Source organism: Macadamia integrifolia, chromosome 11 (genome assembly GCF_013358625.1).
Source record: "Macadamia integrifolia cultivar HAES 741 chromosome 11, SCU_Mint_v3, whole genome shotgun sequence".
Classification (NCBI taxonomy): Eukaryota; Viridiplantae; Streptophyta; class Magnoliopsida; order Proteales; family Proteaceae; genus Macadamia; species Macadamia integrifolia.
In genome coordinates, this window is record NC_056567.1 from 8,272,124 (window position 1) to 8,284,558 (window position 12,435).

The 12,435-nt window shown below is 36.9% G+C and overlaps 1 protein-coding gene across 1 annotated transcript; it reads right to left on the reverse strand.

The window, feature by feature from the left end:
* Positions 1 to 465: 465 nt before the first annotated feature.
* On the reverse strand, positions 466 to 6,295 carry LOC122093461 (RNA demethylase ALKBH9B-like). Its single transcript, XM_042663811.1, has 6 exons — positions 5,919 to 6,295; positions 4,829 to 5,263; positions 1,820 to 1,905; positions 1,407 to 1,717; positions 1,108 to 1,179; positions 466 to 1,020 (listed from the first exon to the last, which is right to left on the reverse strand). Exons 1-6 carry the CDS (start codon positions 6,091 to 6,093, stop codon positions 606 to 608), a joined length of 1,494 nt encoding a protein of 497 aa, XP_042519745.1. The 5' UTR covers positions 6,094 to 6,295; the 3' UTR covers positions 466 to 605.
* Between the last annotated feature and the right edge of the window lie 6,140 nt (positions 6,296 to 12,435).

Consider the following 12,435-nt stretch of genomic DNA (forward strand, 5'->3'; position numbering starts at 1 on the left):
CCCTAAGCAAAGCTGCTGGCTGATGGGGGACTGGGGAGGGGAGGAGTTTTAAGTTTGCCTTGAACCCCCACTTCTCAATTCATGGCAGTCATGGGGACTTACACCCCCTGCTTGGACCCACACTGGGGTGCCCTTCTCAATCCTTGAGACCCTTTCCAGGGTATCCACCCTACATAGGACCTACATTGCAATGCCTCAAACCCACATCTTCAATGTATTTGGGAATTCAGCTTTATTTTAGTTTCACTCCTACTGAAAATGCACATATTGCAGTTGATCTACTCAAGTCAAGCCATCCCGAACAAGTATGCTTACATACCTGATCAGGGGTTCAACTGAAAATTTTCATGAAGACCGGTCACTAACTTGGAATACTTTCTGTGTAATGCATAAACTTTTAGAACCATATTTTGCTCACTGTAGTATGAATGAAAAACTTAAACCAATGCAGGAGGAGGGACTGAATTTGATGAAACAAAATTTATTTATAAAAACAAAGCATGATCCAATACTAACAGAGAGAGATAAAAACAACTTCAATGATAATACATGGCTTAACACAATAGAAAAAATAATTGGGGGACCCTATACAGTAAAAGAACTAGTCAATGAAAGCTCCTCTTTTTAGGTCTTGATCTATCACTTGAGTTTGAGCCATCCAGTTGGGGGAAATCTTGTTCTCCAAAGCACCTCTTATTGGGTCTTGATTTGGCACTTGAATTTGAGCCACTAAGTCGGGGGAAATCCTGTTCTCCAAGGCTCCTCTTATTAGATCTTGATCGGCCACTTGAGTTCAAGCCACCAAGTCGGTGGAAATCTTGTTCTCCAAGCTGAAAAGAACTGCCGGCTGTGCTCGAAACTCTCTTATTTTGATGAATAGGATTTGGGAGTGGAATCTGCTGAGCTGAAGACTTGGTCCAAGGGGAGCAAAAAAGAGGCTGAATACCCTGCAACTCTGGGTTAGGATTAAACTTAAATGGCAACTTTCTATCGTCCATTTTTCTGAATGTGATGGATATCCTGCAGTCAAAGTAGTAGTTAGCAAATAATACAGAATTTCTGCCAATTAAGAGAAATAAGACTTTGAATTTCGATGAAATCATATACCTTTTGGCGGGCACGCTTGGAACACAATGCTTGGCTATGTCAGAGCCATTCCCACTCAAGACTAGAACTGATCTGTAAGAGAAATATTACAGGATACCATAAGCAAACAGTATAACCATTTTCGCTACCATATCTTCAGCTCACTCCTCACTCAATTTTTACCATTAAATGCCAAAACAAATAATATACTTGTAAGGCATAACTGCTACTATAAAACTGTGTATATATACGTAGTTGGTGGCAGAAAAATATGACATTGTGTCTATGAAGTTGACAGGAAACTGAGATAGTTCACATACCCGGCAGGCAAAGGTATGTCAACTGGACCTGAGAATTCTCCAGCACCCTTAATCTTCAGATTTGAACCAAATAATATATTGCATTGAGTCAAGAATGACACGGTACAGAATGGCCTCAGAAAATCGTGATGGTCGATGTGAGGAGGGATGCAGTCCCCTTTGTCATAAATGTTGACAATGCAACTGTTCGGAACACATGTCGAGGGCAAGACATTCCACCTAACCAATCTTTTGATCATGCTCTTGAACAAGGAGGGAATGGGATCAACTTCTTCATCTCGCATGATACCAGGAGGGTTCCCTTTTTTGTCCTATCAAAGAAACCTTTTATGAGGAAGATGTGAAAGCACAACAAATAAATAACATAAGCAAGCAAGAGTTGCAGACAAACAACTGCTGAAATGTAATTTTACCTCTGCATAATTGTAGCAACAACCAAATTGAATTGTAACACGCCCCTTACCACGCATCCATTTCTTTGGCTCTGAATATGTACGTGCTGTAAAAGTTTTGAACCAAAGGTCAGATGAATATTTGTTATATGTATTTAAAAATGTAACTTGAAGCAGTACCTGAAAGTAATAAAAGAGATATACTTTTAAAGGAAAGGTCAAATGAACAGTTATTATATGGCAAAGGTTTCCTAAAAATCTGCCACATAGCAGATTAGATGAGGACCAAATTTTGTGAACAGGTCGAATCATAGGTACCCTCATGCTCACATGTCAAGTTTTAGCCTTAATGGAGTATGCCAAGTGCACAAGAAAGCTTTGAAAATGCAGGACTATGGGATAGTTAATAGTAGTGGTCAGAGTACTGTAGGCATGCATATTAAGAAACAAAGGCAATATTCCCGTTATATATCCTTCTAAAATGTAACTCCAGCAGTACCAAGAAGTAGCAAAGGCATGTTCAAGTAGCAGACAAAGCAAAATGTCATCTCTTATTACCGCATTATGCACTGAAAAATGTTCTAGTCTTGTAACGCTAATTCACAGTTTAGGGATGCAAATCAAGTAACCATATTCTCCTAAGAATTTTGCAGTTGGGTTTAATTTAGCAGTGTTTTTTCTCCATAATTTCAGCCATAACAAGCAAGTTAAAATAAATAGGATCTGAGAACTATCATTCTATGTCAAGAAATGACTAACTGGATGAAAAAAACAAAGGGATTGTCAAAAAGGTGAACATAATATAATCTGCAGCATACAAGTAGAACCATCTATGTGATAGGTGCCCTTTAAATGTTCCTTTTACAAGTTAAATGAAAGGTCTCCACTCATCCTGTTCATGGTCCATTTCAACCTCACATCCACAGAACCAGTTAGGTAGAACGACATGTACACAGCCAAAGTCAATGAAATGACCACAGCACACCAAATTGCAGACTCCATAGACAAACAAGCATCTTGGTAACCAAATCAGCTCCGGTAGTCCCATCTTATTTCCTGGGTCTGAGAAAGACATTTTTATCTGGTCTCAGATCAGGTCTTTACTTAGTTGTTTCTGGGCTCTATGATTTACTTTCCAATCCAAATCAATCTCCATACAATATGTTCTCTATTTATAAATTCATTCTTGATCTAAGTAGTTTGAGATTTTATCTATTTTGTGTATAATTGAGAAATCTTATCTTTTCTTAGTCATCTTTTCATATGTTCACTCTAAAACCGGTGATTACCAGGACAAAACCCAGAAAATTTAAAACATTGATCTCAAATTCTAAAGCAGAAACAACCCAAACAAACCCAGGATCAATTAGTTCATACTGTACCTCAAGTTTTATGTCTTTAAAAGGCACCTGTGCCTGTAACTTCTGATTTTTGAGGTAAGGTCTCACGTCTATTTTAAAGTATGAAATGCTCTTGGTCACCAATTTGTATATATATATATATATATATATATGAAATCTGGTTTTTGGCAAATCCAGATCCATGAAAAGGACCGATACAAAACTGTTTTTACCTAATTCAGAGGGACATAACCAATCTCCTGGTTCTGTATATATATATATATATATTATATTATATATATTATATATATATATATTATATATATATATATATATTATATTATATATATTATATATATATATATATATATATAAGAAATACTTTCTATTTTTTTTTAAAGCAAAAGCTTGATCTGTTATTAGAAAATCTAACGTTATTACATGAGGGTTTGGCAGAGTTCAATTAACTGAAAAAACCTTTCTTTTGTGGGAACCCTAGAAACATAAAGCATAGAGATTTTCCAACAACTGGATAGCACTTTCAATTTTTTTTCTTGGAATGCTGAAATTTTTATCCTTCATCCATACACTTGTTCTGTCTAGGAAATCAAAATGGGTTCTTGGGATCTCCTTCTCATCTATCCATTTTATATTAGGTAGTCCCAGTCTGACTCTTGTTTTGTATAGCTTATAAGGTTAGTATCTAACTATTATTGAGTATTTTACCAAAAAAAAAAAAAACTATTACTGAGTATGTCTATAAGAAACTTTTAATGAAGTGATGCCTAAAAAATTCAAGTGGATAACCTAATTCATCTGATTTAGATCACGCTCACAATCTCTTAATAATGTATGATTGATGAATGGCTACAGTCTAGAGCTGATTATAGTCCATCAATGCAGTCTAGCAAACTCATCAGTTAGGTTTTCAGTGTAACTGCTAATAACTTGTGAGCCACAAGACACAACCCAACAACAAGTGTTAATATGTCATTAACTTAATGCTACTTTTAATGAAGTATTGCCTAAAAAATTCAAGTGGGGATAATCTAATTCATCTGAAATTTATTTTTATTTTTTATTTTTTATTTTATTATTTTATTTTTTTTATTATTATTTTTTTGGATCAGATAGATGGACATCTGTAAAACAAGAATTTGAACCAGAACTCTACACTGCCCTTTCGTTGTTACCTTTCTAGTAATTTCCTCTGTTTTCCAAATTTCCTTTGATTCCTCTTTTGCATTATTTAAGAGCATAAGTAAGGGAGAGAAAACATAACAAGTGACACTGATTTGGGACTCTAGTAGGGAAATCAGAAATGGGTTCCAAAGCTTTCTTCTTCTTTGCTCTATTTTCCTTCTCTGCTTGTCTCTCAGTCCTGCTTTTGCAGAGAATGAGGAAGATCTAGGCCTTGTTATGATTCTACAAGGATTGATGTTCTCAAGTGGAAGAAATTATCAAGGCCAAAACACCAATTCCCAATCCTATTTGACAAGAAAATACGAAAAATACTTTATTTTCCTAGAGCTATCTTCTCATGGAAACATTCATTTTACCCTAAAAAAATTGCAGATGTTATGCAACTTTATTGTATAGAAAACTTGAAATCTTAAACTATATTAACAGGCAAATGGCACAAAATCTAAATTCAAAACAAATGGGAAACCAAGATAACACATATATATACCTCTAAGCCGCCCCTCCTGTCCTTGTCGCTGTAGCTCATATACATAATCAACAATCTCCCTCTGTTCCCGCTCATTAAAAACTATAGTATGAAGCTCAAGACCACTTAATATATCTATTGGCCTCCCATTAATCATCTCTATATATTCAAAATCTTTCCTTATAACTCTTGACATGTCATCAAAATCATCACCTAGAGATTCTTTAGATTCATCCAATAGCAAGAAATCAGAATAAGATAACCGGTGCCTCGTAGAAAAGATGGGCTCTGGAGTTCGTGCCGATCTCTGGGCGGATTTCTCATGCAAACGATGGTTCTTTTTGTAAGATGTGGGCCTCTTCCTTGGTGAATACAAGCTCGACGAACCACAAGAACAGAAATCAGCCAAGCTCTCAGAGTAATTACCATTTGAAGATAATAGCATATCAATTTTTCCTGCAAGTGGACCGTTAAACAATTTTTAGCCATTGAACTTAAACGAATTCAATGAAATACCGAAAGCCCAAAAGTCAAGTCAGATGAACAGTCCAGGAACCCAAATATCAATTTGTCCCAAAGGTTATTATCACATCATTAGGGTAAGTAGCAATGAAATCCAATCCAAGATTTCCACTCTTCCATGAAGAAAAAAAGAAAAAAAAAAAAGAAAGAGGAACAAGAATTAGCATTAAAATTAGACGAATTCAATGAAATTATAGAAAACCCAAGAGTAAACTCAGATGAACAGTCCAGGAATCCAGTTATCAATTCATTCCAAAGCTTATTATCGCATGATTAGAGGAATCAGCAGTTAAATCCAATTCAACATTACCCTTCTATTTTTCCCTCTTTCATCACCTCCCCCACCCAAAAAAAAAAATCCAAAGAGGAACAAGAATTAGCATTAAAATTAAACGAATTCAATGAAATACTAAAAAACCCAAGAGTAAACTCAGATGAACAGTCCAGGAATCCAAATATCAATTCATTCCAATGCTTATCATCGCATGATTAGAGGATTCAGAAGTTAAATCCAATCTACATTACCCCTCTATTTTTCACTCTTTCATCACCAAAAGAAAAATAGGAAACGATGACGAACAATAATTACCAATACAGAGATTCTTAAAGCGACTCTGCAACAAAACCCTGCACGGTTTACAGAACCCTTCAGTTAACAGCTCCATGAGATCCTTCCGCCGATCAAGCTGCTGAATAGCTTTCAAAAGAGACGCAGAGTCGCCGGAAGTTTCCATTTTTTTGCCAGAAACACCTTCTTTCGTCATATCTGTAATGCTGCTGCAATTGTTACCGCTACTGCTACTGCTACAGACGCAGAGACGATGATCTTCTTCCAATGGCTTTCTTTCCCCTTTCAATTTAGTAGTCAAGTCGTCTTCCTAGTTCCTTCCAAAAAGCAACAAGACTTAGATACTTGGTTTTTAGAAAGACTTGAGACTTCGAGACTTCGAGACTTTGAGACTTAGACTTGAGACATGAGACTAGAGAACATTACTTGGGCCGTAAGTAAAGATATTTTATAACGGTCTTAATTTCGAACTGAAGTTTCGAATTTCCTACGTGAGGAAGGCTTTTTTTCCTCTTTTACCCTTTCGGATAAATTTTCTTGCTTTCGCTCCAAAACCTTTGAGGATGCCACATGTGCCAGATTTTTGATAGCACAGTTAAGTTCATGTATTAAAGGATCCTAAAAAAACAACATGGTGTAACCAAGTGGCATCTTTCTAACAAAAATACAAAAGTGGCATCTTTGACGTTTTTGACCAATTAAAATTCTATTTTGTAAAAGGATGGTGGCTTGGGGTCTATGTGATCAAGGCATGGGCATCAATATGAATGAATTTTTTTTTAAAGGTGTGGGATGTAATTTTACACATGAGATATTTTTATCACGCATTCATTGCCTTGGTATGAAAGATGCCAATATATGCCATCAACGTATTGATTTCTTTCATTTCTTTTATAATTTCTTTTTTTCTTTAAGATTTTCTTACACCCACAGTGAATGGGAGTCCGTTCACTGCTAACGATTAGGGCCAAAAGGAGGGGGGGTGGGCGGGCTACAAGATTCTCAGACCTTGACATCACGGACGAGGGAAACTTTGCCAGTTTCATTTTATTTTATTTCACTTCACTTATACGTTTTAAGTTTTAATCGAATGGGGCAAGCGTGAGCACCTAAACTTTTTTTTTTGTCCAACATCCACATTAGGGCCAGATAGGGACCCACTTTGAGCTAGACAAGGGACCTACGAGGTCCAGACCTTCCTTGACTTATGTTAGAACCCAAACATCTAACAATCTACCACTAAGATAAATTAGGTCTGGATTGAAATGGTATAAACCTAACAATGATTGGGCCTGGGCATGAGCCTGATAAGGTTGTATTGAACTTGCATTGAGTTTTTGAGACTTAGGATTGAGCTAGAGTTCTAAGAAACTCGACACTTTTTTCAACCCTTGGTTTTGTTCAAGTCACCCTAGGGCCATGTTTTGTTTTTATTAACTTTTTCTTTTCGCTAAGAATTTTAGCTAAATTTTGAATTGATTTTCAAAATAAATCAATAAATAGTTATATAATTTTTTTTCGTAAGCAAATTATTTAGTTATATCAATTAAAATTTTGGACTAACAAATCTATTTGATAATTTAATTTTAAAAATAGATTTAATAAATAATAAATAAAAGAATAAAGATGAGGTTGGTGACTCAGTGATTGACCCACGTGCCCCCACTTAAAAGTGGGGCCATAAATGGATAAAGCCAGGCGATACGTTTGTTTCATGGGCCTAGTTGGCAAAACTTCTATTCCTAATGACTTGCCAATTCCCTCTCACTTTCTAATTCAAACACTGATCAGTTCAGAGCTTTAATCCTTCTATATATTATAAATACCAATTTGGCTCTCTCCCTTTCTCAAGTCTCACCTTTTCCTATCAGAGCTGCTGCCATCGACCATCATGAATTGGATATTCACTCCTTTTTACGCCATCGCTGCGGAGTCCTTGGCTCACGCAGGTTCTTCTTTTCTTGGTTTTGCGCCGCCTACTAAAGGAGCTGAACAAAAGGGCTTTCCGGTGGCGCCCCAAGAGTCGACGACGACGGAGATGAAGAAGATGAACATGAGCAAAAACTCACCGCCGGCGAGGGCAAAGATGCCGAGATTCGCATTGGAGTTGGACGGGATACACTTTTCCGAGACCATCGTATCGGATTGAGTTATTTATAATGAGGACTTAAGTGGGAGAGTTAATTGGAGTTCATCATCTTCTTCTCCTTTTTCCAGTAGACAGATCTATCAGATTCTTTTGTTGATTTCAGTTCAATTCTATATTTTTAGAATGCTAATTAAATTTTTTTAATTTCAAGTTCAGATCATTAGAGCAAAATTACGTATTCTTAATTTTTACTTCTTCATAGTGATTTTCCTTATTCGATTTAGTTTCTCTCTCTCTCTGTGTCTCTCTGACCGATCCAGGCCGATACGGACCCATCCGAATCGATATCAGCTGAGACCTTCCGATAAGGACCAGGGATCTAAATCTTGTATATGGATCCGTATCAGTATGGATTCGGATCGGTTTGTATCATGGATTGGCCGTATTGTATTGGTACCGGCTGAGACTGATACCGAGAGTTGACACATCTGGATCGGTTACCAGTATTGTTTCAGGGTAAAACCATAAAGAAACTAAATATTTTAAATTAAGGGCAAAAGTGGTCGATTTGCACTGATCCAATCCAGATCAGTATGATAACAAAATCCTTGGTTCGTAACTGCCTGCATCGATTAGTTTTAACCCTACATTTCATTTAAAAGAAAATGAAGAGATGGTTACTAAAAGGCATCATGGATCAACCCTACATCAACACAGGCTAGAGAAAAACTCTAGTAAAAGGATCAAGAGAGGTGGAATTTCTACCTTTCATTAGGTGGTGAGGTGATCATCTCGGCCCATTGTGTCTTGAGGGTAAAGGCCATACTGCCTAAACGCTTTTTTTTCCCAAAAGAAAAATATTTTTTTCACAATTTATCATTGATATGATACTGAATACCAGTACGATCCAATCATCCTATTTTTTTGTTTGCAAGTCGAGTGATTCCCTGATGCTTGTTGTGTTTAGTTGGTTTAGATAATTTAGCTAAGGGTGTTAATTTAGAATTGGAATTGAAAATTAAAAAGCTGTTTTGAATTGAATTGATTTTGGTTTTTAAAAGTAAAGTTTTATTTGGTTTGATTCGGTTTTAATTTTAGATTAAAAACCATTGGTTTGATTTGAACTGGACCGAACCGCATATAAATTTAATCCAACCAAACATAAATCATATTAAACTTTACAATCATGTGTGAAATCACCTATTATGTGTTTCTTTGTTGGGTCGTGTAAAAAGGGTTCTAAGGTACTGAATTTGACATTGTAGGATTGTATCTTCGTTAGGTTGTTATATTTTTCCCAATTTTATTTTCATTTAAACCAAATTTAAACTGAATTATCAAGAGCACATACAAATGGAATAAAACTGAACCAAATCTATTTGTTTCGTATTTTTGTATTAAAATTATTCAGCTTTGGTTCAGTTTCAGTTTGTACATTTTGTCTTTTGAATTGAATCGAAAAATCAGAACTGAATCAATTGAAACCTTTGATTTTGCCACGTGGAGAGGTCAAATAATAACAAATCCAACCATTGAATATCTAGCATATACTCTAGGCTGAAAATGTCTCAACTTTCAAACTCTAACTTATTGCCACATGTATTGACATGCATTCCTATATATGTCTATCCATAGACATTTTATAGTATTCTATTTGATTGTTTATTAAAAAAAAAAAGTTATTTTATCTTTTCTGAGTTTTTTATTTTATTTTTTGGATAGAACTTTATTTGGGTTTGAAAGTTGATATGTGAACTTGTTTTGCAATACGGAGAACTCTATTTGGGCTTCATGTGAGCAATTATGTCTACTTGTCTATAGATTTCACTCCTATCCCATCTGCCATGCAGAAGAAATAGGCACACACCCATGGCTTAATTATGTGGACCATCAAATTAGAAAAACCTTCTCCTTTATTATTATTTATAAATTGGAAAAAAGAAGGCTGCCAAGCTATGTGGTGCCTATGCCTAAATGAAGATGGGATAAATGATTGCCTTGCCCTTGCATGAACTCTCAGACCTCAAAAGACAAGTTAAAACCAATAGAAGAGCCCTACCCTGGAGAATCAAAAGACGGAGCACGCAAAGCAATGCATGCGAAGCAGTTAGGAACAAAAAATTAGGGGTGTCAACCGATCGGGCCGGTCCAATTTCCATCGGGCTTAGTCGGGCTTTCAAAGGCTACATCGTGTCCTCCCATTTAACTAATCGGGCTTAGTTATTGAGGGCATGGTACACTTTAAATTCAGTCGGTCGGCCTCGGGCTATAATCGGGCTTTAGTCGGGCATTAACCGGGCTACGGACATGTTTAATGTTAAATGGGTTTTAACCGGTTTTTAAACAGGCCCTCTTTAAAATGTGCTCTTATATTCTGGCCCACTCATGCAAGTCCAAAAAAAGGACAATAAATCAATAAATGATACCAAATATAACCATTATTTAAAATATAAACATGTCTTTACTTTTTAGTTTTTACTCTTTAATTTGGGGGGTAAAATAGGTATTCTACAATCATTAAAGGGTCGGGCCAAGCCGGTGCACAATAGGCCAGTCTCGGTCGTGTGTTATTCGGTAGGTCTCGGTCGGGCGCCCGACGGTCCCAGTAGCAAAACCGAGACTGACCATTTATAAACGGGCCGGGCTCAAGCCCGACATGTTTAATAAACAGTCCCAGCCGGACCGATTTATAAACGGTCGGTCCCGATCGGTTTAGTCGGGTCGGGCCACAAATTGACACCCCTACTAAAAATAGCCAAGTAAGCAAGAGAATCATCGTAAGAACTGTGGAGTGGGAGAAACTATTGGAATTCCATGAAAGAGTCTCAGGAGCCATGATACATGCTAGTTTCATATGACCAAGAGGAGTGGCACAAGATCTACCTCTTGGCTCATGTTGAGATATTGATTCCTCCACACAACAATTTGCTTTTCGTATCGACGAATTAGAAGAGATGTCAACTGGAAGCCCTTGTGGTTGTGTAGTGGCAACACAACTATAAACACCTCATTTAGTTACCTTGGAAGGTGCTCTAATGATAATGAGTATCCTCTGAGGCATAGGGACCTTGTATATGTAGGTCTAGGAAGTTTCTTGCAACTTCTGGTATATTTATATCCAATCCGTAATAAATGAGCAAAATACCCTATTTGAAAGTTTATAATTGGGTTGAAACTAGACATGTGAAAAGATGTCGACTTATCTACAAAATTTCAATCCAATCCAATCTATCATGTGGCAAAAATAGTTAGATGCCAATAGCTTATGTCGACCATAATATTAGAAAGCCTTCTCCTTAATTATTATGAGAAAAAGGCTCTGTGAGCCTAGGGTGTATATTGCACACCATCATATAGATAATAATGTATATTTTTTCAAATAATAGAATAATCAAGGTGAAAGGGTGTAGAGTACCCTCCTTGCTCAGAGAACCCTCTCCCAATTATTATTTATAAATTTTATTTGGCAAAAGATCCCTACCTAGTGGTGTAGCCGTGCACTAGCTTTGGGACCAATGTGAGCATGAGCAATAGCATCAATATTGATGGGATTTTTAAGTTCAAAGGGAGAGGGGCAGTAATTTCGCCACGACCAGGTAGGCTTTCTTTTTCCAAATGTTATTTTAGTGATTGAGTTCCATGGCCGGATTTTTAAGTTCAAATGGTTTTCTTTTTCCAAATGTTATTCCAAATGCGCCTCTCTGTGGAGAGATAGATACAAGGAGGCACTAGCATATGATACACAACCTGTCAACATTCTTTCTCCCTTTATAATATGGGTAGGTGTTTCCCATGGTGGACTGCAGCTTCGACGAAGTGAGGATGAATGGGAGTGCATGAGGAAGCATCAACAAATGCGTCATTTTCTATTTCATGGGGGCGAGCTGATCATTTCCCCACATATGTCTGGCACATGGGCCACACTCCCTCAACAAAACCATTTCCCCTTAATTTATAGTATTCCATCAATTGGTATTTAATAGTTGTATGTGGCTAATAAACACATTTGAACATGACTGAGAACAAAAAACCACTTGTGAAATAAAATCCTAACCTCTTGCTCTGGAGAGGAGAGAGAGAGAGAGACAGGGAGCACTAACATAGGCCACACTCCTGGACAGAGAACCACTTTCCAATTATCTTTTACTTGCCCTCACTCATCTTGCTCATTAAATCTTAGTCTGAAACGATCAACCACAGTTAATGGTGGTTAAAATTGAACTAAAAGTTGGCCAACCACTTTGCTTGAACACAGCCAAATGAATTAATCTGTGCCAACCATGTTTAATAGGAAGCCAATTGTGGTTGTTAGTTTTCCCTTTTTTCGACCTCTAGTTCATCACCCCCATCACTTCTTGTGATTTCGACCTCTTGTGTTCATTGCCCTACTCAAAGCTGATGGCTGATGGCTGATGGCTGATGGCTGATGGCTGATGGAGGACTGGGGAG

What these genes read in the sequence shown, in the direction of transcription:
- LOC122093461 (XM_042663811.1), bottom strand. Translation starts at nt 6,093, where the DNA reads ATGACGAAAGAAGGTGTTTCTGGCAAAAAAATGGAAACTTCCGGCGAC. An exon ending in ACAGGAGGGGCGGCTTAGAG is followed by an intron (nt 1,906 to 4,828) that starts GTATATATATGT and finishes AAACTTTTACAG; the next exon opens with CACGTACATATTCAGAGCCA. An exon ending in CCAAGCGTGCCCGCCAAAAG is followed by an intron (nt 1,021 to 1,107) that starts GTATATGATTTC and finishes CTTTGACTGCAG; the next exon opens with GATATCCATCACATTCAGAA.